At 40.2% G+C, this 24,760-nt stretch overlaps 2 protein-coding genes across 12 annotated transcripts in view; one reads left to right on the top strand and one right to left on the bottom strand.

Annotated features, from left to right (window-relative positions):
* The window catches only part of MYO6 (myosin VI), a 113,235-nt gene that overhangs the window by 23,917 nt on the left and 64,558 nt on the right, over positions 1-24,760 (top strand). For all 8 annotated transcript variants that reach the window (XM_083608105.1, XM_083608107.1, XM_083608108.1 and 5 more), the window contains exons 2-6: positions 13,913-14,045; positions 19,091-19,160; positions 20,938-21,011; positions 21,867-21,996; positions 24,111-24,216. In XM_083608105.1, coding sequence (XP_083464231.1) covers positions 13,929-14,045; positions 19,091-19,160; positions 20,938-21,011; positions 21,867-21,996; positions 24,111-24,216 — 497 coding nt within the window. In that variant the 5' untranslated portion in view covers positions 13,913-13,928. The remainder of the gene's footprint in view (positions 1-13,912; positions 14,046-19,090; positions 19,161-20,937; positions 21,012-21,866; positions 21,997-24,110; positions 24,217-24,760) is intronic.
* LOC310760146 (uncharacterized protein) lies at positions 3,328-14,664 on the bottom strand. Of its 4 annotated transcripts, none has more exons than XR_014546796.1 (4): positions 14,409-14,664; positions 14,166-14,248; positions 12,771-12,825; positions 3,328-3,675 (listed from the first exon to the last, which is right to left on the bottom strand). XR_014546796.1 is itself a non-coding variant. In XM_083608214.1 (4 exons), exons 1-4 carry the CDS (start codon positions 14,542-14,544, stop codon positions 3,623-3,625), a joined length of 237 nt encoding a protein of 78 aa, XP_083464340.1. In that variant the 5' UTR covers positions 14,545-14,664; the 3' UTR covers positions 3,328-3,622. The 4 variants fall into 4 exon arrangements, 2 of the variants coding, with proteins under 2 accessions (XP_083464340.1, XP_083464339.1); XM_083608214.1 differs by having other exon boundaries at positions 14,499-14,664; XM_083608213.1 differs by lacking the exon at positions 3,328-3,675 and adding an exon at positions 10,421-10,702 and having other exon boundaries at positions 14,499-14,664.

Below are 24,760 nucleotides of genomic sequence, written 5' to 3' on the forward strand. Positions count from 1 at the left end.
CTGCATGTAACCTGTTTCTGCTCCTCCCTCTTCAGTCCTCTATGGTCTTAGGAGACAGTGGAGCAGGAGAGGCGGGGCAGGAGGAGGAGGCATGAAAGCCTTAGACTCTATACCAGGCTGACCTATCTCTCCAGACTCCTGCACTTGTGCTTCACTCTCCAATCCTGCAGCTTCTCCTGCTTCTGGCTCTCATCTCCTGGCTGCTACAGGCTTCCCCAGATCACTGATTCCTTCTTCCAAGTCAATCTCCAACAACACCCCTTCTCCCGGTTCCCACTCATCAATACCCAGCCACCACTCCTCAGTGTCCAGACGGTCCCTGGCATTGGGCTACCTTGTGCATCCTGGAACACATCCTATGCTTCTTGGTGGCTGTAGACTCCACAATGTCAAGCAAGACTGATAGTGGTAGACAAGCTGTATTTCAGGGCAGCTTGTCCCCTGGGGTGACTCTTGATAAGCATAAAGTGAATACCTTGGAAATGACTTCTCTAATAGATTCACGAGTTAAAAATAATTGTCTCACTACCCTTTGATCTGTCTTTATTTTTAATAAAGGGTGTGGCCACTCAGAGGTAATTTGAGTCACAATGAAGAGTGGGTGGAAGCTCTAGGCCCATTATTATGGTGTCAGTGGGTGATCCTTACTTACGTTAATAGCTTTGTTTTGGTTTTCTGGTGTAAGTGGGACTAGACTGTCTGAATTGATCTGCGTCTTCTTGCCTATTATGAACGACTTGTAATTATTGCAGGATGTAAGTCATCTTCTTAGAATGTCATGTTGGGAATAGCTGTGTATTCTCAAAGTGATAGTGAAGAGAGTTTTGCTCAGCAAATGTAAGAAAATTGAAAGTTTGAATGTGGATACGAGCTTTGGCTTGGGTGGTGATTTGTCTTCTGAGATTGCAACCTCCTCCAAGAATTGAATGTTTAGGAGCTTAGTGTTTCAAACAACATCCATGCAGATCAAAATTATATATAATAAGGTAACAGTGTGAAAATGCACATAAAGTTTATAGTAAGTGTTGGTCCTGACTCCCTTTCCCAGCAGTGTATTTGTCATATTTTCATAAGGTTTGTTGTATAAAAGAGAATCCCTTGTAGAGGATACCTTTAAAAGTTTAAATGAAATATTGGAGTGACTTCTTGGCTGCCCTGGCCCTCCAGATGAGGGATAACCAATGGGGTGTCATCTATAAATTATGGACTACAGTTGCTGTCATTCCTGGCCATTGGCCATGCTGGCTAGGGCTGATGGGAGTTGTAGTCAAAACCTTCTAGAGAATGTGGCATTGACTACCTCTGCTCCCAATGTTGTGGACACAGCAAGCATGGTCAGGGAAGATGCCAGTTGTGGTCTAACGAGATCTGGAGGTCAAAGCTTCCCCAGCTCTGTTCTAGGGCTGTTGGGTAATTTTAACAAATACATTTGGGAAGCTGAAATGGATGAGAAGTTGTTGGCTAGGTATTGGCGATGGAAGGGAAATGATACTTAAATTTCTTTTTTTAAAAAAATAACATTTCATAGCCAGGGTGGTTGTGAATGTGCTCTTACAGCCACAGAAGGTTCCAGTTTAACAAGTCTAAGCCATTTAAGTTTGTTTGAAGCACATTTAAGAATTATTTTGGCTTTATTCTCCTCCCTAATGGATTAACGAGATAATAGGTTTAAATGCAGCAAATAACAAAACACAGAGATGCTGTGGTGACTGACAGCAGTTGATCTAATTATGTTTTGGAGAAAGGTTCTAGAGGCACTGTTTTACTCTAGGGGAAAGCATAAAAGCAGCAATTTATTGGGTTGTCCTGATAAGGGATAGCAGTGGAATAATTAAAAATGATTACACACCCCGCTTATTTTCAAAGCAGTCTTTTTTCCATTTTGTTCTAGATACAGTCTAATGTACACTTTAAATAAACAACTGTCCCTCGGCTATCAGCTTGCCAGGGGTTTTGCAGATGACTAGTGGTGACCACAGTTCTTGGTTGATCACACGAAATGAGAGTCCCTTTCTCTTCTGTAGGCTCTTCATACATCACAGAGAACTCAGAGGCAGAAGAGGTCTTATTTTGTTCTGGATAGCAGAGTCCCTGCTTCTGTTCTAAGTTCTTTGCACACTCCCAGAATATCTGGGGTAACAGAGGAAGAGGGGTTCAGTTTCTCAACTCACATTGGGGTTTGGAGAGTCTCAGAAGTACAAGGAGGGATTCCCAAGTCTTGTGTGTGTGCTAGTGGAGTCTAGGGAAGCAAAGTCCATGGTGATGTCAGCAATGACTGGTTCTTCCTCCCAGCTGAAATTTGTGAAAGCCTGCCAAAAGGTTGGTCACTGACAGGAATTACAGCAGTCTCTTTTTGCAATAATCTTTAACTCACCAATCATGAGGTGGCAGGGATTTCTGTGGGTGTGGAATAGTTGTATAATGGCTCATGTTCCTGGGACAAATGTGCCCCTTCAGCCCTCTCTGTCCGGCCCTTGGAACTTTTCCCAGGCCACAATCCTCACTTCACACCCTGAGTGTTTTTGCCTGGCTGGAACGGTGTCCATGAACTCTGATAATGCCTCTTACTTCCTTCTTGCTATTGGCACATGGCTTTTGTAAAGTTAACCAGAAGGGAAAGCAGCCTTGAAGCTTCCAGCCTCTGCTGTGTGACATTGAATGGAATGTAGGTGTCATGGAGATGATCTGAGTCATGTTATGGCCACCCTATGTAGGGCCCTTGCTAATTGTTCCATATGGCAGCTGGAAACTTTTGACATCCTTCTATATATACGTATTTGGATGGTATTGTCATGCCCCCTCCATTTTCTTCTCCTCCTCCGTGCAGAAAATACCCAGCCCCCCACTTATTTCCTTGAATATTTTGCTGTCAAAACCAACCGCTATCTTTTTAGTTCTGGTGTCTCTTCCCTCCCACCTTAAAAAAAGAATTTTTTTTTCCACCATGGCCATTATGATGCTCTCAACTGAACACATTCTGCAAGAATTGTGTGTAGATGCAGAACTTAGTATCCTTTCCATCTTGCCGGAACTTAATTTCCTTTTCCTTATGCCGTAGTATGTGTATTTGGTGCCGGTGCTCAGCGCTAAAGTATTAAGAACATTTGTAACCAGCTTAATATGAAGGAAAACATTCTTTTAAGTGATGTGAAAAACTCAGTATATAAAAACAATAACATAAAGCAATTAACCCCAACATCACTATAATAATAATAATTTCTAAAAAGTTTAAATACTTTTATTATTTATACTCCCCCCTTCTGGCCGGGTTGCCATTATCTATAACGGTAGATAAAATTCAAGTCAGAATGACCAAATGCAGGATCCAGCTTCAATAACTAAATTTAGTGGTCAGGGAAACCCTGGACAAAGAACTAGGTCTTTAAAAGACACATAAAACAAACAATGGAAGAAGCATTCCCATATAGCAGGAGGAAGAACATTCCAAAGGGCAGGGGCAACAGCAGAAAAAGCTCGTTTCCGTGTCACTGCCAAATGACAGTCCATAGGGCATAGTTTGGCCAATGTGGGCTCATATGAAGTGAAAATAGATGAAAGTGCCTCTGAGCAGGTGAAGAGTGCAATTCCCTCACCTCCAAATAATTTCAGCACACGTTGGGGATTAGGAGATGAGGGCATCTTGTTCCAAGGGTACTTTTCCAGCTCCATTGCCTCCTTTTTAAAAATAGAAATCGAGCATTTATATAAGCACACTTTTGTGTTTGCTTTGTTAATCTTTTCATTAAACCGGCAAGGGAGGGGAAGTAAGTCACCGGTAACTATAGGTTTGTATGTGTGCGCAAATCCTAATTTGCTGCTTCTAAATGTAGTCCTCATTGTGAGCTCGCCAAAAAAGTGCGAAGTCATTTAACAAGCAGTATTCCTAATCGCATGGGTGTCCGGGTGATGCAACCTCTTTCCTGTAAGCTGCTCTCTAAAGGCCACTGTCACACCTGCAAGACAACGCCTACGAAACATGCCACTATTGTAAGCAAGCTCATGCATTTACTGCGCTAATGATTATGTTGCTAATGCTAGTGTTAGCCCAGGAAGCTGTGTTGACTTATCTGTGTTATGGCATATCCCAAAATGTTTAGGGGTAACTCTCGTTTTCCTACTCATATTGAAATATTGCCCCTCAATGAGGCTAAACTTAGATTCACAAAATGTTTAGGGGCAGCCCTGTGTCCCCCCTGAAAAAAGCATTTAGAACACATGACTTCCTGTAAAGAATTCTTGGAACTGGAGTTTACCCATCGCATAGCTACAATTCCCAGCATGGAATTCTCTGGGGGAAGTCATGTGCTTTAGATGTTTGGTGTGTATGCAGCCAGACTCTAGTCTACACTTAACTTTTACCATGGGGCAAAGTGTTGGCGCAAGTGGTTCCCTGCCCTCCCCAGTGCCAAGGTGTAAAACGGAATTCTGTCCTCTGCCTGTTACTGACATAAATTGGAGACAGGCAAACTTGCTGCATGATGGGCTGCAAGTCATGTGGTGACTTTCTCTTCATAATGTAGTTAGTGAAGAGCAACACTTTCCGTAAGAATGTGGTGAAGCGAACACTTAAAACTGGGTCACAGGCTGGGCTGCTGAAGAGATGAAGCTCTTTATAGTTGGGAGTTGTTGGAGCGACAGTGCCTTGAGATGGCTGGTTGACCATATGAGATTTGAATATGCATAGCAGAACTTTCTGTATGTGATCATTCCATCACTTAAAGCCAAGAGCTTTTTGTTTTTTACTCGGTGCAGCTTGAAACCTGAGCAGCAACTAATAGAGACCCATTTGAATGCTTCGTGCCTCTTCCTCCATTCTGTGTTAGGGATCTGAATAGATGCAGACTCTGTGATGGACGAGTTCCGGAGAACTTGAAAGCTTGCACCCTATGGTGACATTTTAGTCAGCCTAATAAAGGTAATCTGGATAAAGGTAATGTGCATTTACCTAATAAAGGTAATGTGGATTTTGGAACTTCTGTTATAGGCCTGGGTGTCTGTGTTTACTTTTTGCATTACCATTTATTGCCTACCAGGTCAAGTCTATACCTGTTTGGGAGGAAACTATATGCTGCCACTGGGGCTGTTATTGGTACAGTTCTATTATTCAAAGTCTTTGTGTCTGATTAGGCTTTGAGACTGGCAGATTTCTTCATGAATGCCCAACCCATGGGCTTCAATGAGCTTTATCCTGGTTTCTCAAATAGGTGAGGAACTGCCTGACATAATCCAAAAGTTATTATGTGAAGAGACTTTTCTGGGATCAGTCCTTCATTCCATGTATTCAATATTTTAACAGGTGACCTTTGGTAAAAATAGTGATATGGTTGGTGAGATTTGTAGATGGCACCACACTGGGAAGTATTTTTAATTCATAGCAGGAGTGGCAAGCTTATGTAGGTTAAGATGGAGTAACAGAAAGATAGTGAAATCTTGTGGAAGAGTGTATATTGTGATGGATTTAGGGACTAATGATAACCTTTGCTTTTTGGTTAGATCTGCTACCTGGGAACTCAAGGCTATCTGATAACTACTCATGTGTTACAGTGGCAAAAAGAAAAAAAGGCAAATGTAGCATACTGGATGCAGTAGAGCATTAAAAAAATGTTCAGATGGCAAAGGCTGCAATTTGCTGAGATTTATGTGCAGGAATGAATCCTCTTGATGTCATGAAATTACTGCTTGTAGCGTCACCAAACGGATGTGCAAGCAAGCGCCAATTTCCAAGCGGAACGCATTGCTATGATTTCACTCTTGGAAAGATTTGTAACCTCTTCCTGTTCATTATACAAAAAATCTTTAAGCTGTGGGAAGATAAATAGAAAGAAGAGGGTATGAGTTGTATTATCACTCGGGCGATAGCCGATGTGATGCCCTGCAGATGTTTTTGAACTCTAGCTCCCATTAGTCCAAGCCAACATGGTGAATGGATGGGAATTATGGAATGGAGTGTTTATAAGAGCCAAGGTAAGCTTGTGCATGTAGTTCAGTTGATTCCCAAGCACGAATTTCTACATGGTTGCAGCCCATGGGATCTATAAAGGATTTTTACAATTTACTCTTTTATGCCATAGTATACTTGACTTTCTTCAGCAGTGTTTTATTCTGGATTGTTTTATTTGATATTTTAAAGTAGATCATAAACCGCTTTGAGATTCCCCCCCCTAAAAATACAAAGCGGTATAGAAATGAAAATAAAAATAAAATTTCAGCTTAATTTAAAACTATGCTGCTGATCAAATTGCCTTTCAGCTCCCATTACATCCCCCACTCTCCTCTCCTTAGACCATTTGATAGACCAAGTCAATGGCATTAGATAAATAATTCAGTGCACTTTTAATAAATGTTTGATATTAGAGCTAGAAATTGCAGCCACAACAGAAATTCACTTACTACTTGCAGTAGGATTGCTCAAGTCTTAGGATAATCCAAGACCCCCTACTGAAAACAGAAACAATAACATAAGTAATGAAACTGTGCATGGCTAAATAATATATGAAGGGTCGATATTTGATTGAACATACCAGTACAATGATAGTGTAAGATACAATGGGAGAATGCACGGAAGTAAATAATCACATATTGTTTTCAGGGCTTCTGCCCACCACGCCCTGACAGTTCACCAGCATCAAATCTATAAGTGCCTCTTATTTGTGCTAGCTCTGGATATAGTAGACATAGGATTCAGTTCTGGACTGGGATCCACTCCTTCCAAAAGAACAGGTGTATAGTTTGGTGGTATTCCTAGGTCCATCTCAGCCATTGAAAGCTCAGGTGTCCTCTGTGGTGAGGAGCACCTATCATCAGCTTAGGTTGGTGTGCCAACTATGCCCTTTCCTGGCTAGGGATAGCTTAGTCATTGTAATCTTAAAATTGGACTACTGTAATTCACTCCATGTGGGGCTTGCCTTTAGGATTGGTCTGGAAGCTGCAGCCAGGGTGTTGAGCGAAACACCTGAGCACTCGCATGTTACACCTGTGCCAGGGCAACGACATTGGCTGCCAATCAGCTGCAATCCATGTTAAAGGCCTGAACAACTTAGGATCAGGTTGCCTGAAAGACCAACGACCCCTGTGTAGACCTGCAAGTTCACTTCGATCATCTGGGGAACAGGCATGTTCTGCTGTTTCCCCTGTTTTGAGGAATGTCCTTCCCCCGTGATATGTGAAACAGTTACTTCAGACATCTTGTAAAGACTTGCTTTTTTGCCTGGATTTCCTGTCACCCATAAAATTAGACCCTGATTTATGTGTATGAAACTCCCAAATCTGTTTTATTTGCTTTTCTATGCTTTCATATTTTTTTATTGATTTTAGGCTGTATTTCTCTTTTAATGGATACTTTATTTATATTGTGCAAAGTGTACACCGCTTAGAGGTTTTAAAGATCTTAATCTGTTTAGAAACGTTTTTAAATAAAACCAAAACCAAACCATAATGCCTTTATCTGAGGTGCAGGCTATTTTCCAGCCCAAGAACATCTAAGGGATGTTATCCTGTTTTGACAGGATAAGTGTTTGAAGCAATGAAAAGGTATACTTTTCATATAATATGCAATTACATGTGGAATTCATTCTCAAAGCATAATGCTATATAGTACACTATTCTTAATTAACAGGCCCAAAGAAATTTGACTGGTTCACCCAGGTTTTAGATAGCTGCCTGTTTGTTGGCTGTTTCTCACTGAGTTGCTGATCAGAGGGCACATGTGCAATGCCATTTTCAGTGATTCAGATATTTACACGTGTTGGAATTATCAAGGTATAAAATGGGGATGGAGAACCTGTGACTTTCCTGATATTGTTAGACTACCATCAGCTCTGACCATTGACCATGTTGGCTATGGCTGAAGGGCATGGGAACATCTGGAGGGCAGATGCTTGCATAGAATCGCATCTAAAACGATCAGTAGTGAAATACGTCCAAAATAATAGTGTTTGCCGGAAGCTATGAATAACTAATCAAAACTGAAATACGCTTATGATAGATGTATATTTGTACCACAGTATTGTGGCACATGCTTAATACTGAATTATGTTTGATATTTGTTTTATAAATAAATTTATAAAGTTAATCATAGGTTACCATTAGGGACATACCCCATACAAGATATCATAAAACTACAATACAGTTCAAAACAAAATTAGGCACATTAATTGGCAGCAGTGCACTTTTTTAAAAAAAAGAATCAGAGGCCCCTTTAATAATTTATTAAAAACAAATTAAGGAAACAGTATAGGTTCCAGTAGTTGAAAAGTTCTATATCGTAAAAGATATGGTTACCATCTTTCAAAATGTGAAAATCCGGACACAAAAGTTCTTGAGCTTTTTTTTTTTTTTTTTTGAAAACCCCCCTCCAAAAATGAAGTTTTTAACCTATTTTTAGGGGAATCTCAAAAAACAACAACAACACGCATCACAAAACCACACTTCCTGTATGGGCTGCCATATGCCCGCTTTTCAAGCATTCCACCTGGACGCCATTTTCGACGGACAAATCCCAGCTGTGTCAGGGAAATTCCAGATGTATAGCAGCTCTGTAAAAGAGCTCTGTAAACTCATAAAATAAAGGCTTATGACTCTACTGTGTGTAAAGGCACAGTTTGAGGTGCGAACAAAAATATCCTCACATTAGGTTGAATTGATAGTAAATAAGAAACCATTGCAAACGCCCTGGTTTAATTTCAGTAGTGTATAATAGCTCAATTGTTGGACACAAATGTGGCATCAGGGAAAGAAATAGTCTGTTTTGTCAGTGGAAAAAAGGAGTCTCTTGAGTAAACAAATGAATTCAAGATCTGAAGTTCCTACTTTGTGGAACTGGAATTTAAGAAGTGGCTACTTCCTCAGACAACTGACTGACCTTTTATTGTAGGCCTGGTGGTTAAGAGATTATACATTTTAATTTCAGGGTAGCTTGCTTGTGCAGCCTACTTGAACATCTGGAGAAATGGCAGTGTGTGCCCTGGTAACAATGTTCCTTTGGTTTTCGTGGCTGTCCGAAATGAATGTTGTTCTCCAAGTACTATATGCTAAAAATAAATCAGGGGCTAGTGAAAGTCATGGCCTCTTTAGATCCAATACACTTTCAATATTCTAAAGAGCCATCACCATTCATATCATTGGATTTTTAGTGTGTGCAAAATTTAGGAGCCAGTTAACTTCTCATAGGCACCTTAGTTAGTGGTAAAAACTTGCTTCTTGACTTCTGTCGTAACCTTGGAGCTACTGTGGCTACTGGATGCTTGGAGGTTGGATAAAAAGTGGAGCCCAGAGTTAAGAATGAATTGAATATATTTCAACCTACAGAAAATGTGGCTTATATCTGATTTGTACAGTTCTAAATAAAGAAATAAATATGGCCACCGGCCAGGTCTGACTGAATACAGATGTTGTTCAAAAGGATTTGCTCTATGTTGCTCAGCACACATGACCAGGATAATCGGGTGTTGTGAACTGCTTGGAATGTAGCTGAAGGCTTCCAAGTTAACATAAACTGGACTTGACTTCACAGTGTAGAGCCACAAACTTTCATTTTGTGGACAAAAGTGCTCATGTTTAATACTTAAGGTTCTGCAAGCTTTAGTTTTGCTGGCAAAAGCTGAAGTCTTTCTTCTGTCCTTGCGATTATTAAGGCCAATTACGGATTGAAAGCATATGCAGGCATCTCTGTGTTTTTTTTTTTTTTTTGTGGTCTGGAAGCAGGGATTCTATACATTCCATATTATTTTCCCCTTGAGTTGGGGGAAATGCCCATACAGAAATCCAGAGCTGTTTTGAACTTTACATAATGCAGAATGAGATGGTAGAGTGCCAAATTGTGTATGCAGAGATTCATTTTGTGTGTGTTTGTGTGTGTTACTGCTCTCCTATTTTTTAAAAACAACAACTGTGCATGTAGTAAGTTAGCAGGGAGAGGACTGTTCTAAGCTTCCCCCCCAATCTATGGGTTATATGCAGAGTACTTCTTTCTGATTGGGCAAACATTTAAAAATAATCATACACAACCCATCAGCATTCTGAAATAAGGCAGAATTCCACTACTGCAACCATATCGCCTCATTCTGTGGCTTGGGTCTAGCACCTGTGGCCCTCCAGATGTTGTTGGGTTCCAACTCCTATCAGCCTCAGCAAGCATGCCTAATGATCAGGGATGGTGGAGGTGGTAGCTCAGCAATATCTGGAGGGCCACATGTTCCACGTTTAGATGATTTGAATGACCTACAATGAGCCTTGGGCTTGTGTGCTCCGCTTTCCTTTCCCCCAGTTCATACATAAGGGTAATTGGTTTAATCCAAAGTGGAAGCAGGAGCTTTGGCTCTTCTCCTGTCCACTTGGGGCAAAAGAGAAGAGGGGAAGACCGCACGTGAGCTCCTGATGTTGCACCTTGTTCTCAATCATCTCTAAGCCACCATCTGAACAAGGAAATGTGTAGAATGGCTTTTGGATTCCAAATTTATAGACAACTCCAGAGTACCAGAGATCACAGTTCTTGAAGACTCTTCCCAGAGGCTGTGGCAGTAACAACTTGATGCAGTTCTATGGCTCCTTCGATGCAGTGGCCATGTTCAAACCATGGTAACATTTTGGCACCTGTTTCTCCCAGTTCTGCCTATATTCCTGTTCACCTCAGCCCAGTAGGACCAGCCCAAGCCCATTCTAATGCCTGAGATGTAGAAATTGCATATGGTAGCACCCTTGTCCTCTGTGGTAAAAAACAGAATGCAAAATTCAATTAAATGAGGGGAGGTATCTTGTCAGTAAGATACTGTCTAACATGCATTGCTTGAGGTAGCTGCCTCACAGGAGAATGCTTTTGCTATTTGACAGAATTTCTTTCCTCTAGAAGCAAATACAGCCTTATTCCCTTTCCACCTCTGCTGTTGAGGGACTGCTGTCGACTGTTGCCACTCTTGTGGGAATGTCTCTGATCAAGCTGAGCTTGACTCCTATCATCTCAGTATGATTTCAGTGCCTGTTATGGCTCTTTCCTTACACGTAGGAGTGAAAAATCTGCTTGTTTGACAGGCCTTTTTAAAGGAAGGATATGTGAGCCCTTCCTGTCCAATGTAGCGCACTCCATTATTGCCTAGCGATAATGGCTACATTTGTGCACTGCTGCAGGTTAAAAAAGGAAGGAAACTACTTTGAGGTAATCGAGGGGCTTTTATGACTGATGACTGGCACTTTGTGGCAGAATATTTTCTAACTGATTTATTGTGTCACAACGTTTCATCGCACACACAAATCTTACAATAGGGTTTTGTTTTTGAGTGACACAGAAGTTGCCACAGCTGGGAATCAGAAGAATGAAACAACCATTGAGGGTGGGGGAGAGGGGCGAGATCCAAAAACAGTTTAAATACTGTGTAGTTAAAAGGCTGTGGCATATTTACATGAAGGCATGGGCAGTGTCAGTCATGTAATCCAAAAGTTGGGATTGGCCACTCAGTGCATGTATTCTCCATGTGGTAGTCTGTTAACACTCTGTTCAGAATTCTCTGCCTTTATGTGAATATGTACATTTATGGGTATATACAGTGCTTTTTTTGGGGGGGGGGTGCAGGGGTACGCATACCTCTAAACATTTTGTGATTCTTTGTACTTTTGTCCATTTGCTGTATTTATTTCCCCCAATTCGAACTATAAAATGGTGATTTTCTTTGAGTCAAAATGAGAGTACCCCTAAACATTACCTGCCCTATCCCATAAAGTCCCTGGGTAATAAAGTGCACTTATTAGTCAAATGAACAATTACAGCCGTAAAGCCATAAAGATGTAGAAGCAGTTAAAAACAGGTCCACATATAAATCAATTTGAAACAATTCCATATACAAAAATTGCAAACATTTGAAAACAATGCTATATATGAAAACAGTTGTATGTGTGCTTAGTATACATATATGTAATATGATCTCTCTCTCCTGTATCAAGCGAGGCACCAGGTTAGATTGCCTACAAGGTGTCTCCTCTTTTTTATTATTCTAATTTAATACCCAAAATTTAAATGCACATTTTAAGTAAATAAATTAGTTGCTTCCATAGCAACACAAAAGAAGTCTTTTTATTTTGAAATTTGTTGAAATTTGTCAAAACAAAACAGTTTGAGGATTGCCAGGATAGAAGTTCATTGCAAACTCCTTGAATTTAAGGTCATGTTTCTGTACAAGAGCTGTGTGCGCAATAGAATGTTGAGATATTTTTCCCCCATGTTACAGCTGCTACTTTGAAACCTCAGTAAGAGTCTCCCAAGAGGCAACTGGGAAGAGCACAATTCTCGGCGTGTGTGGTGAAAGGGTGAATGCTGTTTATTTCCTTTTTCTGTCAGTTTTACTTTTGGAAAATTCTCTTGTGAAATCCCAATTTGCCTTTTAGATTTGGAGGAACAAATCAAAGAAGTGAAGCACTTCAGAAACAACCTGAATGCCTTTTGAGGCAACCTTGCCCATCTACATTGCGGTGTTTCCTTATAACTTGTATGCATTTTTTCATTCTGAAGCATGGAGCTGTCTCTCTCTCTCTCTCTCTGTCTCTGTCTCTCTCTCTGAGAGTCGCTGAACTTACCAATAAAACCTCGGCTTTGCAAATTTGACATATAGAATGAGAAACATCAAACACCGGAAAAGGTCCACCAATATTCACTTGCTGTGTTACATAAATTTCAGCAGCGTTTGTGAAGGGGAAGTTCTAAGTAGATGGAACTTTTTTTATTACCATCATAAAATATGTTTTGGATCAGCATACTAAATAGTTTAGATGCATAAATATGATACCTGTTTTTCTGTAGATAGATGCATAGGATCTCTTGGCCTGAGTCCTTATGTAGATCTGAAATAATAAATCAGTAACATATTGCATAAAGGGACAAGAAAAGAAAGGTTGCTTGTTAAGCAGAGATTTGGGTGTATTTAATTACCAATGGAAGCTTACTGCAGGACGCTTTGTATTTAATAGTGTGGATGTGAGTTGACAAATCGCTTACCAAGAGTATTAGATTAATTTTAAGCTGTGTAATCTTGATCCAAAATGGATATGATATGATGCAATGCAATGCTATACATAGTTAGAAATTTATAGAACCATGCTTAAATAAAAGAGATCCATTTTATGTAGCAACTGCCTCTTTCAGTTGCTTCGTTCAAGAGACAAACTGAAGTATTGCTATTGGACCAGAAGCCCACTCTTTGTATTCATCATGACTTTTTCTACTACTGTTAGGGATTTCATTCTCAACCTTTTGCACCTTAATAACTCCTGCCTAATGTATTGGGTTTTTAATATAATATTCACACTTTCTATCTGTCTTCCATCTGTCTTATTGTGGAGTTAGTGCTGTGGTTGTTATCCTCCTATCTCCAGTTCCTGAGAAGAGAACTGAGAAAGTTGTGGGTGTAATCCCACATGTGTTGAAAGTCAAGTAAACAGGAACTAAAAAACAAAACAAAACCCCAAGCACTGGAACATTTAAAAGACATAGGATCTACACTGCTAAATGGAACAGAGTTTAGTCTTTGAAGTGTGAGAACAATCCATAGCCTTTCCTCAGAAAATATTACTTAAAGCAGCATGGCTCTCTCATTGAGGGGACTGATCAAATTCATACCTCCTTAGTTTTAGCAACTCTACAGCATCAGGGATTTGGAGTCCAGTCATCATTCAAGCTCCGATAAATGCAAAAATATTTGTTAAATATTTCTCAGCTCAGTTGTATCCCTTTATTTTGTGTGTTTGGAGAGCTGGGAAACTGAAATCAGCACATGCTACTTGAGTTAGTATAACTTTTCCTAAGAAGTGGCTGAGCTAGACCTTTTCCTTCTCCAAATATTTGGAATATACCTGCAGTGCTAAACTTGTAAGGAGAATCTTACCAGATGATTGATTGATTTACCTTCATTTTTTCCCCTTCTCTCTATAGAAAATAGCTCCTCAAAATGGAGGACGGGAAGCCTGTCTGGGCTCCGCACGCGACTGATGGGTTTCAGATGGGATTGATTGTGGATATTGGCCCTGATACCTTAACTATTGAACCTCTAAATCAAAAAGGCAAGGTAAGTATCTCCAAAAAGGTGATTACAAACCTTTCAAGAAATTGTTTTAGTTGGAGAGAAGGTGTATGCAATGAGGGTGAGACTGTTTGTCAAGTAATTTAGAATATTGATCCTACTTACAGCTTTGTTCCTGTGACACATGACTTGGGGCGCCAGACTGCCTTTGAAGCTCCACTCAGTGGCTTGATCTGTGTTATGGCCTGCTGTTGGGGGAAAAAAAAGTATTCCAAAGTACACAGTTCTGTTAAGGCCTCTGAAAGCGGAAGTAGGAAATGTGTACTATGCCATATGGGGACTTGTAAATACACTGCTTTCTTTTCTGCATTTCCTACTCTGATCAAAGTTCTCTGCCTTATCATGTACCTAGTTTTAAACTGGAAGTTGTTGTGGTTGGGTGAGTTGGTCAAGATCCAGATTTTTTGAGGTGATTGATCATTCCTCAGGAAAACCTACCGTATTGGCCCGTATATAAGCCACACCCGAATATTAGCCGCTCCATTCCTTGCTTCTCCTGGCTGCATACTGGGCGGGGGGGGGGAGAGCCATGTTGTGTTGCCGACGGCCTTTCCCCTTCCTCGCTCTCTCCCTTCCTGGCCTTGGGGGAGAGGACGGGGGACTACGTGTGGGGCGGGTGCTGCGCTTCTGCCGCACTCCTGCCACTGTTTGCCCCACGCTCCTGGCTGCATACCATAATGTCATGAATATAAGCTGCACTTTAACTTTTCACGGTTGGAATTTGGGGAAAAAGTGAGGCTTATTCAGGCCAATATGGTATACAGTGGTACCTCAGGTTACATACGCTTCAGGTTACAGACTCTGCTAACCCAGAAATAGTGCTTCAGGTTAAGAACTTCGCTTCAGGATGAGAACAGAATTCGTGCACCGGCAGCATGGCAGCAGGAGGAGGCCCCATTAGCTAAAGTGGTGCTTCAGGTTAAGAACAGTTTCAGGTTAAGAACAGACCTCTGGAACGAATTAAGTACTTAACCTGAGATACCACTGTATTTTTGTCTTTTATGAGACATAACAAGCAGCCACAAAGTGTTACTATAATGCACCTTTGGGCAACTAAATCTTGAATGTATTCTTGTTGTCAATCTTATGTCCCACCCAAGTGAAAGACCTATATTTTCTGGAAGAGCAGTACTTTACAGGGTCAGAATCCCTTCCAGCTCTACAATTCTATGAATCTATAGCTCTCTAGTTGAGGGAACCTAAAATGTAGGTGAGCTGTCTTAAATTATCCATTATAAAATCATTGTGGATACTTCTTTGAGAAAATTGAGATTAATCGCTGCTGTATGAACAATTGTTGGGACTTTTCAGCATGTTTAAGCACCATTCATGGGAGACAATAATACTTGAGAGTCTGCTTGATTGTGAGGCAACGGCTGTAAGAGGCTCATTGAGAAATGTCATAGCAATGATTTTGATGTGTCTGTTTAAGATTCAGCACCTCTTCAGAGGCAAAGTGGATGTAGGCCACAGAAAACCGGAAGGGTTACACCTTTGTTATCGCTGTCACTTAAATTGATACGGTAACTTGGTTCAATGTCAAAGCTAAGATGGATCTATTAACAAGACTTTAGCTGTCACGATGTATTTAATTTTAGTTTGTAAGAGATACTTGTTCGGTGAAATTGTTACTCATATGGCTAATTGTCTCTGTAAGAATACTTGGCAAATGTTGTGTTTCATACCAATTTATGCACAGTATATATCTGGGATCTGGAGCTACTTTATTTCTGGGTAGATTACAGGCTGAACTAGACTGCTGTAAATCTGTAATAGACACTGAAAACCGTGGTCATGCTTCTGCTCACTCCTTTCCCATAATGGGTTGGGTCCAGACTAACTAGTAATGGTGATAGTGATATAGGCAGTAGTAGTAGTAATATAAATTATTGTTAGTTTATTTGTGGACCTCCTTTTATCTGAAGACTGCAGAGCGGTGTGCATCATAATATAAAACCACACAACGAAACTACAGTATACATTAAAATCTCCTTAAATTTAACATTAAAATTAAGTGATCTCAGAGGACACTGTCAAGGATTCAAAACAGCCCTAATACCTCATCTTCCTCCAAAAGCCCAAGTAAATAAATGCAACTTTAAAAGTTTCTTAAAAGACAATATTGAGAGATCCAGTTGTACGTCCAATGGGAAGGAGTTCCATAAGTGAGGTATCAGTATAGAGTGGTGGTGATGGCAGCAGAGCCTCTTGGGTGGGGCACACTGGCAAAGGCATTCTAGCAAAGAATTTGTGTCCTGCACCATACTTAGGCTTAATTGAAACCAGTGGATCAAGTTAGCCATGCTTTAAGTCTGATTAAGTCTACATTAGGACCAAAGTTTACTAACTAAGTTGGAATCTGACTCAATGCCTGGTGCAGCTTACTTCATATTGTGACACCACAATATGGATTTCCCTCACCTTCCATCGTTTGTTGGTGGTGCAAAACGTGGGAAGTTGTGACATTGTAACACAAGGCAAATTGTACTAGATGTTACTTGGGGAAGCTAGATAGTTAGCTGCCATTTTCAGCTGCAGTCATACAACTAGAAGTATCTTGGGCCTTCCAAAAGTTGCCAAACTCCAACTCCCATCAGCTCTGTCCATTGACCACACTTGCTGGGTCAGGTGGTAGTTGTAATTGGGCAACATCTGGAGGGCCAGAGGTTAAAATAATGTCTAGAGTTCCCTGAAGTTAGTAATGCTATTAATAAATATGGTTATTATTTTGAAAAGGTTGCTATTTTGTAGCAGTTTTTTAAAAGAGAAAATCAATAGGTTGTAGGTTTATTTATTTTTACCCTTGGTATATCTAAATTTGGAATGTAAGACTCCAAAACAAATAATAACGCATTGATGGTTGGTGGAAATCCTAGTTGTAGGTCAAGAGGTGAAGCCACAGGCTTCCTTCTGCCAGGAAAGCTAGGTATATCTCCTAAGGAAGAAGTCCGGTGAGAAGGAAGTTGGTGGGTTTTCCTCAGGCATAATCAGTGCTTTTTTCTAAATAAATGTTTAGGGGTACTCTCATTTTGACTCAAGAAAATGTTGTGGGTGTTGTAAATATGTCCAATTTCTTTCTCAGTAAATGCAGGCTTCCAGAAGGTGTTGCCATGAGACATGGGCTTGTCCCCATTTTAGCCTTATTTAGCTGTTAATATACTTTTTCCTCACTTGAATTAGACCAGAGCAGTCCACACTAAGAACCATTTTGTGTCTGTGAGTTCATGTAGGACTGTGAGTTCACTAGGTCTCCTGAGGCAAGCCATTCTCTTGGTCTTAGTCCTGCTTCTGCAGGTAAATAATACTAATCGACCTTATGGGGTTATTATAAGGATTTCTGCAAGATCATGTAAGTGAAGCAGCTTGAAAATATGGAAATGCTATATAAATGTCACGTGGTATTTTGATATTACATTAAATTAAACTTCATTTTTCTCCATGAAAATTAATGTGATTAACATGTTGGCTGAATCCCGACCAGCATTGCAGATAAGGGGTATGTTTTTGGAAATCAAGTGATCTCTGATAATGGGATAGAATCAGACATTCACTCGTAGCTTAAATCCCATTTATTTTAATGGGACTTGGTCATAGCTAAATTTTACTGAATTGTGCTGAAAGTCAACTTGTGAAGCCTTGTGAAACATTTTTATTTGGATATCACTTTTTAAGTGGATGACAGTGATACCCTTTATTTATAATTTATTTTAATTCTAATGTCTTTTTAAGAATTATTTTTCAAAGAATCTCAGATGTGAGGTGTCTGAAAACCATTTTCAGTAAAGCTGTACCCTGGTGAGAGGGGCAGCTGATACACAGAAGTAAAAACACATGCTCAAGCACTGCAAATATACATGTGTAATCTACGAAATGTGTTTAAAAAGTATGCTAAGGGATCTAGTATATTATGACTGTCTATATGTCTTACTTAGCATGAGCTCTTTATCCCCCTCTGCCGTCTGCTTTCTTCTTGACAAAACTGATCCTCTTTTGATCTCAGCGGAACCATATGTTTATTTTAATGTCTGCACTGACCTGTAATTGCTTGTTTAAAATAAATTGGTTGCATTTCAACCAATTGCAAGTTTGCATAGAATGTCACCCACGTAAACTTCCCACCCCTCTTCTCTTTGATGGAACGTGTACAAGTTGCACAAAGGGAAGAGGACACTAGTCCTTTCTTGTAGCAGCTTCTAGCACCCATGGGGTGCCATGCTGAGGTCCTTGTGGGAGGGCTTCCAGAGGTGTTGTGGGCTTGCTCTAGAGAAGGGCAGTTTCAAAAACCTTGTGTATGTGTAGAAGGGTTTGGGGCCTACCAAGTGTTATTATTAGCAGTTCTGTTGTCAGGTGTGTAACCCGCAGTTGACAAAATATTTGATATGGTGGTGCATGGTTGCAGTTTGTTTTAACTAGAATGTTTCTGAAGGCTGAATTACATTTAAAGTCTTTATTAACCCAACCTGCGACATCACAAATTGGATAGTCAAGTGTAGATGTAGGCAAAATATAACAGTTTTGCTGCTCAATTAAATGAAACATCCAGGATGTTTGAAATCAAGATACCTTGGCTTGCCTAACTTGAGGAGGACAAGGGAAGGTAATATGGACCAATGGTCAGTCATCTCCAACATCCTTGCAGATGCACACTGGCTCAACTGAGGTTTCCAAAGACTCTTCAGATGAAGCCCCAGTAGAGAGCTTTGCAATAATTCAATCTAGATGGGACTAAGCCATGTGCTGCCGTATGTTTGCCACACTTCCTAGGTAGGAACTCATGACCATTAACACAAATGCAGTAGCCTCAATCTGTAGTGTTCCCCGATTTATTTTTTTGTATTTCTGATATTTGAATGGTATTAGCATTTTGGGGAAATCTGTGTGTCAGAAAAACTGACTGGGTATGTCTGAACCTCCCCTCTCCCCCCGTGCAGCTCAGTTTTTAAATAAAGTGCTTTCATGTAAATTGTTTCTTCATATATATCTTCTCAGTTTATAGCTGAAGCCAACATTATCTTCTTTTTCAATTACAGACCTTTCATGCTGCTATCAACCAAGTCTTTCCTGCAGAAGAAGACAGTAAGAAGGATGTGGAAGATAATTGTAAGTGAAAGTTGTAAAACCTGGCTTGGCTAGCCAGCTGTACTTATTTCCCCATTCAGATCTTTAATTTTTCCAGTTAACCCATATGCTATATTTATCCGAAGACAAGATGCATATTGTCTTGTGATCCAGACTCTGCTTGAAAGAGTGATTTGGGTCTTGAGCCCCAAACCTAGTTTGAATCACTCTGGCTCAGAACCAGGCTTTGCCACTGGTGAGAGCATCCTTGAAGTGGAATTCTACCAAAGGCACATTCCCACCAGCAGAAGGGAGGAAGGCTACTTTTGATAGCTTCCTCTTCTTCTTGCAGCCCCTCCAAAACAGCATGGAAGGTGATCCTTAGGGCTGCAGGGGGGTGCGGGGGGACAGGGAGGGAATTGGCAAAAGACCCCTCTCTCCCACCTCTTGCCAGCAGGATCTCTCTACTGGATCAACACTGCAGGCGGAAGCAGCCTTTGTATTTGTGGAGGTTGGAATTTGGATTCAGCCTTCTGCACATAGAAAGTGTGGGGCGTGGGGATACTGCATGCGCAAATACATGAACTCTGTTTACCCTGGTTTGCTTTTCAGAGAGGGAACACATTTTTGTGATGTATAGCTCACTGAATCAGAAATATAACAAATAGAATAAAGCAACACAGACCTTGATCTGAACTGCAGCTGTGTGCCCTTGACTGGCTTGTTTAGATGTTAGATAGTATGGAGAAAGAATGAAAGCTATCCCAATGTATCCCTGGAGAACAAATGGGCAGCTAACATTTTATTTCGAACTGCTCCTTTCCGCCTATGATTGAAGAAAGTCTGCTGAAAGACTTATTACTAGCTTTTTGTGCAAGAGCACAAAATGTGGGTTTAGGGTGGTTTTCTAGCAGAGTGCTGTTGCTGCTTCCTGGCTCTCACTGTACTCATCATGGCCTCTACTACAGCCATTCAAAAAGTAAGGTTCATTCCTGTAGGTATGTTTCCATTTTTTAAAATAATATTTTAAAAATTAGTTTTACATAAAGATGATACAAACAAAAAAGAAACAGAAAAAGAACAAGGTTCTCTTGAACCTTCAGACCTCCCTCCATCCCTCCATGGTTCACTTCCCTCCCCTTCATCTTTTACTGTAATCTATCTATTATATATCCATCATATCAAAAGTTCATGTTACTTTACAAGTGTCATTGGATTCCTGCCAATGATTTCAACTGTTTACAGTGGTCTCTCAAATATATTGAAAAGTTAATCCAGTCTTTCACAAATTGGTTTTCCTGATTTCTGATCTTTCCCGTCGGTCTTTCCATTTCAGCTGATATGTTGTATTGTAGGTGTGTTTCCAAGAGAGGAACATAATTTTTTTGTCCCCCACCCCCTCCAAGGGCTCACTATGTATGTTTAGGTACCATTTTAAACATATTATGTCTGCGTGTATTATAATAATAATTGTATTTATTTTTTATTAAATAAATAAACAAGTTTATTTCTATATATTTTATTAAATAAAAAGTTCATTTTTATATTTATTTTTTATTAAATGGGAAAAAACACAAAAATATACAGCATAACAACAAACAAAACAATACCCCCCCCAGTTTTAAAGGCCATAGATTGTGTAATTAGCCAAAGCTCTGGGAGAAGAGAGTTGTTTTTGCCTGCTGCCTAAAGCCACCAGGCGAGCTTCTCTGGGGAGAGCATTTGTTTTCTGTGTACTGCTTGGAGGTGAAGAAAGGTAATAAAAACTGGAACAAGTGTGTGTGCTGTGTTATAAAACATCGCTGTGCTTTCCTTGTAGGTTCACTAATGTATTTAAATGAAGCCACACTCCTACACAATGTAAAAGTTCGATACAGTAAGGACAGAATTTATGTAAGTACTGTACTGACTTGTAAAATGTGGAGGTAGAGGTGTTTGTCACAAACAACGGCTCAAGCCACATTCCAGAATCCAGGGGAACCTGTGTGTGAAGAGGCAAACCTGCAAAGGTTTCTCTACCTCAGATGGCCCATGCTTATAAAGTATGGCCCTACAGCCCCTTTCTACATGTTTTTCCTCTTCCCCTGAGTTACAAGAATATGGCATGTTAATAGCAAAGATGCATTTCCCCCCTTCCTTTAAAAAACAAAACAAAAGAAACACATGCCACCTCTGACCCTTCCTAGCTCAGTTGGCCAACTTAATCTTTTATGTAGCTATCAGATTGCCTGATTGCATGTAATGAATTCTGACTAAATGACACATAGTCCCCACCATCTGCTCTGGCAAATGACAGCTGTGAAATAGAAGGAAGAAACTTTTGCAAGGGTGCCAGAAACAGATACGCAATTATATCAAATACATTTCCCCTCCTTTCTGCACTCCTGCCCCCTAAATCCTAAGTTACATATTTTGTCTGCATTGGGCTGTTATTATGATTATTGCTATTAATTTCAATGCTTGGTGTATAATTGCACAATTTTGGAAACGGTTCTTAATTGCAGATTATATGTTTAACAAATGCAGCTTTAAAAAACACACACAGTTGTTACATATGCTTTGAATTCAAAATGGTTCTGAATTCAAGTGGCTCTTGAAGCGATGAGACTGACCTTACAGATACACAAGTCCAATCTCAAAGTCACGTTCTCATTTTGAATTTTGTAGTAGCTCTCTAGAGTCTTTCTTTAGAAATTCCAAATCAATGAAACACCGTTATGGATTTTCTTTTATGTTTTCTTTTGGCAGACATACGTAGCCAACATCCTGATAGCAGTGAACCCGTACTTTGATATACCTAAACTTTACTCATCAGATGCTATTAAAAAGTATCAGGGTAGATCACTTGGGACACTGCCCCCGCATGTCTACGCAATTGGTAAGTAGTATGCCATTTTGCCTTTGCTTCCAATCCTGATGCATTTTGTTTTGTTTTGTTTATTTGGCTCATGATATTAGGGTGTTTTCTCACTTGTTTTAAAGAGAGAAAAATGGGTAATTGTCTCCAGCCACTAAGGTGTCCTAAGATGGTGCCTGGTATTAGTAATGGATTTTAGGAAGTCTAATTAGACTGAATCTGAATTGAGACAATATGGGAGAACTGGTAGGAAGTCCATCTGAACATGATCAAGGTAGTTTGCTTGTTCTTGTTGGGTTTATGATTTCCTTCAAGGATTAGGTCCACTCATGGATGCCTGCATAGCATCTGGAGCCAGAAGTGCCTTTCATTCACCTTGTTTGGTGTGCCTGCTTTGTATGGTCTGATAGAAAAATGATCCAGCTGCCGCTTGCTTGTTTATTTATTTATAGAAGCATTTTTATATCCCTGATTCGTGCAACGTAACATGGTAGTGTATAGCAGTGTATGCAGTAAAATATAAAACACCATAAAACAGTACAAAATGGTTTAAATGGCTGATCAAAAAATTTAAATAGTTGCCTAGGCCTCTCTGCTTAAAAATATCTTCAAGGTATGCCTGAAACTAAAAAGTGATGGTACCTGCTGAATCTTTGCTGGAAGAGTGTTCCACAGCATGAGACCAGTGATGCTAAATGGCAGGCTTGTAGAGGCCAGTTGGGCTTCTGTAACTTGGGAGTCAACTAACAGTATTCCCCTCTATGATCTTACTGATAAAGCTGGGATATAAGGGCTCAAGCAGTCCTTAAGGTATGTTAAGGTCCTTGGGTAGTTCAGGGCTTTGTATATGAGCCTTGAAAGTGGCACGGTTAATATGACCAGTCAGTGCAGATGTTTTAGCCAAGGTGTTGCATGCTGTTGAGACAGTCTAGCTGCTGCATTCTGTACTACCTGGAGCTTCTGAACCATGGCCACAGCCATCCCCACATAGAGTGCATTGCAGCAATCCAGTCTTGAGGTTAACAAATATATGGAGAAGAGTGGTCAGATTATCCCAAGTGGACCCTTAGGTTCTTAGTTGCTAAGTAGCACTGGGGACATGACAGAACTGACACGTGGTTGAAAAACACTCATCTAATGCTACTCTAGACTTGACTGTGCAGATAGGAGTAGGGCCACTGTATTACAGCGCCTCCAATTCCCATCTCACACAGTCGATCAAGGAGGATACTGTGTTCAATGGTATCAAAAACCACTGAGAGATTGAGTGGGGAAAACAGGGTCACACACTGTGCCTCTCTCCATAAAGCACTACCAAGGCTGATTCAGTTTCAGAACTAGAACCCAGATGGAAGTGAATCCAGATAATCAGTGTCATCCAAGAACAACTGAAGTTCCACCATCTGTGCCCCAAAGGAGTATTGGTAACTGACTAGTAGTTATTGCAAACCATTGCACCCAGAGTGGGCTTTTTAAGGAGTGGGTGCATCACACCCTAGATCCACATGGTCACCCTACTCCAGCTGTCTTAATCTGTTGTCCATACATTGGCTGTCTCCAGGTTACATTAATGCAATGTGTTCTATGAGGTTGCCCATTAACCACAATTATCATCCAATGGGCTTCCCCATCGGAGGTGAGGTGGGTGCTTTCAGTGGTGTTGCCTCCAAAGCAACATTTGCTTCTGACCCACTTTTTGTTCATTTTGGTGCCATGTTAAAGACAGGTAGCTTGAGGGCTCTTTCAGCTCCCATTTTATTTTTTACTTATTTACTTCTGTTCTATTTGGACCTAGTTCCTTTAATGTGTTTGTTTTCTTAAAAACAACAACAAATGCGAATTTCATATATTTGTCAGCCACTTTATAGATTGCATTGTATAAAAGTGGGAAATAAATGTTGTAAATAAATAAAGTAGCATTATTTGTCTGTCTAGCATGATATTGATTGTTGGTATTGGAAAGAATTCTCAGGAAGTAAATAACTTCAGGTGAATACTTCAAAACATTGCGATTTCATTACTTCGGATGATGCTTACACAAGAACATTACATAGTGTTCAAAAGGCTAATGAAAACATTGATCTGTGTTGTTTTATATGAATCCATTTTAATGTCCTCTTAAATGTTTACTTCAGCCGATAAAGCATTTCGTGATATGAAAGTACTCAAGATGAGTCAGTCGATCATTGTGTCTGGAGAGTCCGGAGCTGGCAAGACAGAAAACACTAAATTTGTTTTACGGTTTGTATATCTAGTTGAAAACATTACCATTGAATAAAATACTGTGTGCTGGCTGTTTTAATCTCTCTTAAGAAATCGTGAAACTCCTAATGGGTGTAATTCAGATACACAAAACAGCATGGATGGCAATTCCAGGGTGATTCCATTATGTACAGGGAGCCCCACCTGCCCCAAAGACTTCCTGGTGACAGGAAGCTTTCAAAATACGCATCATGATTCTTTCATTGCACTCATAATTTACTTTTCTTTATTGCCCTTTGTCCAAGGAACTCAGGGATGGTGCTCATGGGTTTAACATCATTTTACATTCCCAATGGCCCTGTGAAATTGCCTAGGCTGAGAATCAGTGATGGACCCAGAGGTCAACTTCAGCTGAGGTCTTCCCATACCAAGACACTAGTAATGTGCCATGCTGTCTCATTGGATAAAAAATATTACGACAAAAAACAGTTTCTTCAGACACAGGACATACATTCTAGGGTTCCACCCAAACGTTACATGTGTGAACGCTGCTTATATAGCAGCTTTTTCCCAACCTCTCAAC

Source organism: Podarcis filfolensis (assembly GCF_964270895.1).
Source record: "Podarcis filfolensis genome assembly, chromosome: 3".
NCBI lineage: Eukaryota > Metazoa > Chordata > Lepidosauria > Squamata > Lacertidae > Podarcis > Podarcis filfolensis.

Excerpts from the sequence above, each read along its gene's own strand:
- LOC310760146 (XM_083608213.1), bottom strand. The coding sequence starts at position 14,544 with ATGGAGCGGCTAATATTCGGGTGTGGCTTATATACGGGCCAATACG. Across the intron at positions 12,826-14,165 it reads TGTGTCACAGGAACAAAGCT|ATCTACATAAGGACTCAGGC; the intron begins GTAAGTAGGATC and ends TTATTATTTCAG. Across the intron at positions 10,703-12,770 it reads ATCTATCTACAGAAAAACAG|AGGACAAGGGTGCTACCATA; the intron begins GTATCATATTTA and ends TTTTTACCACAG.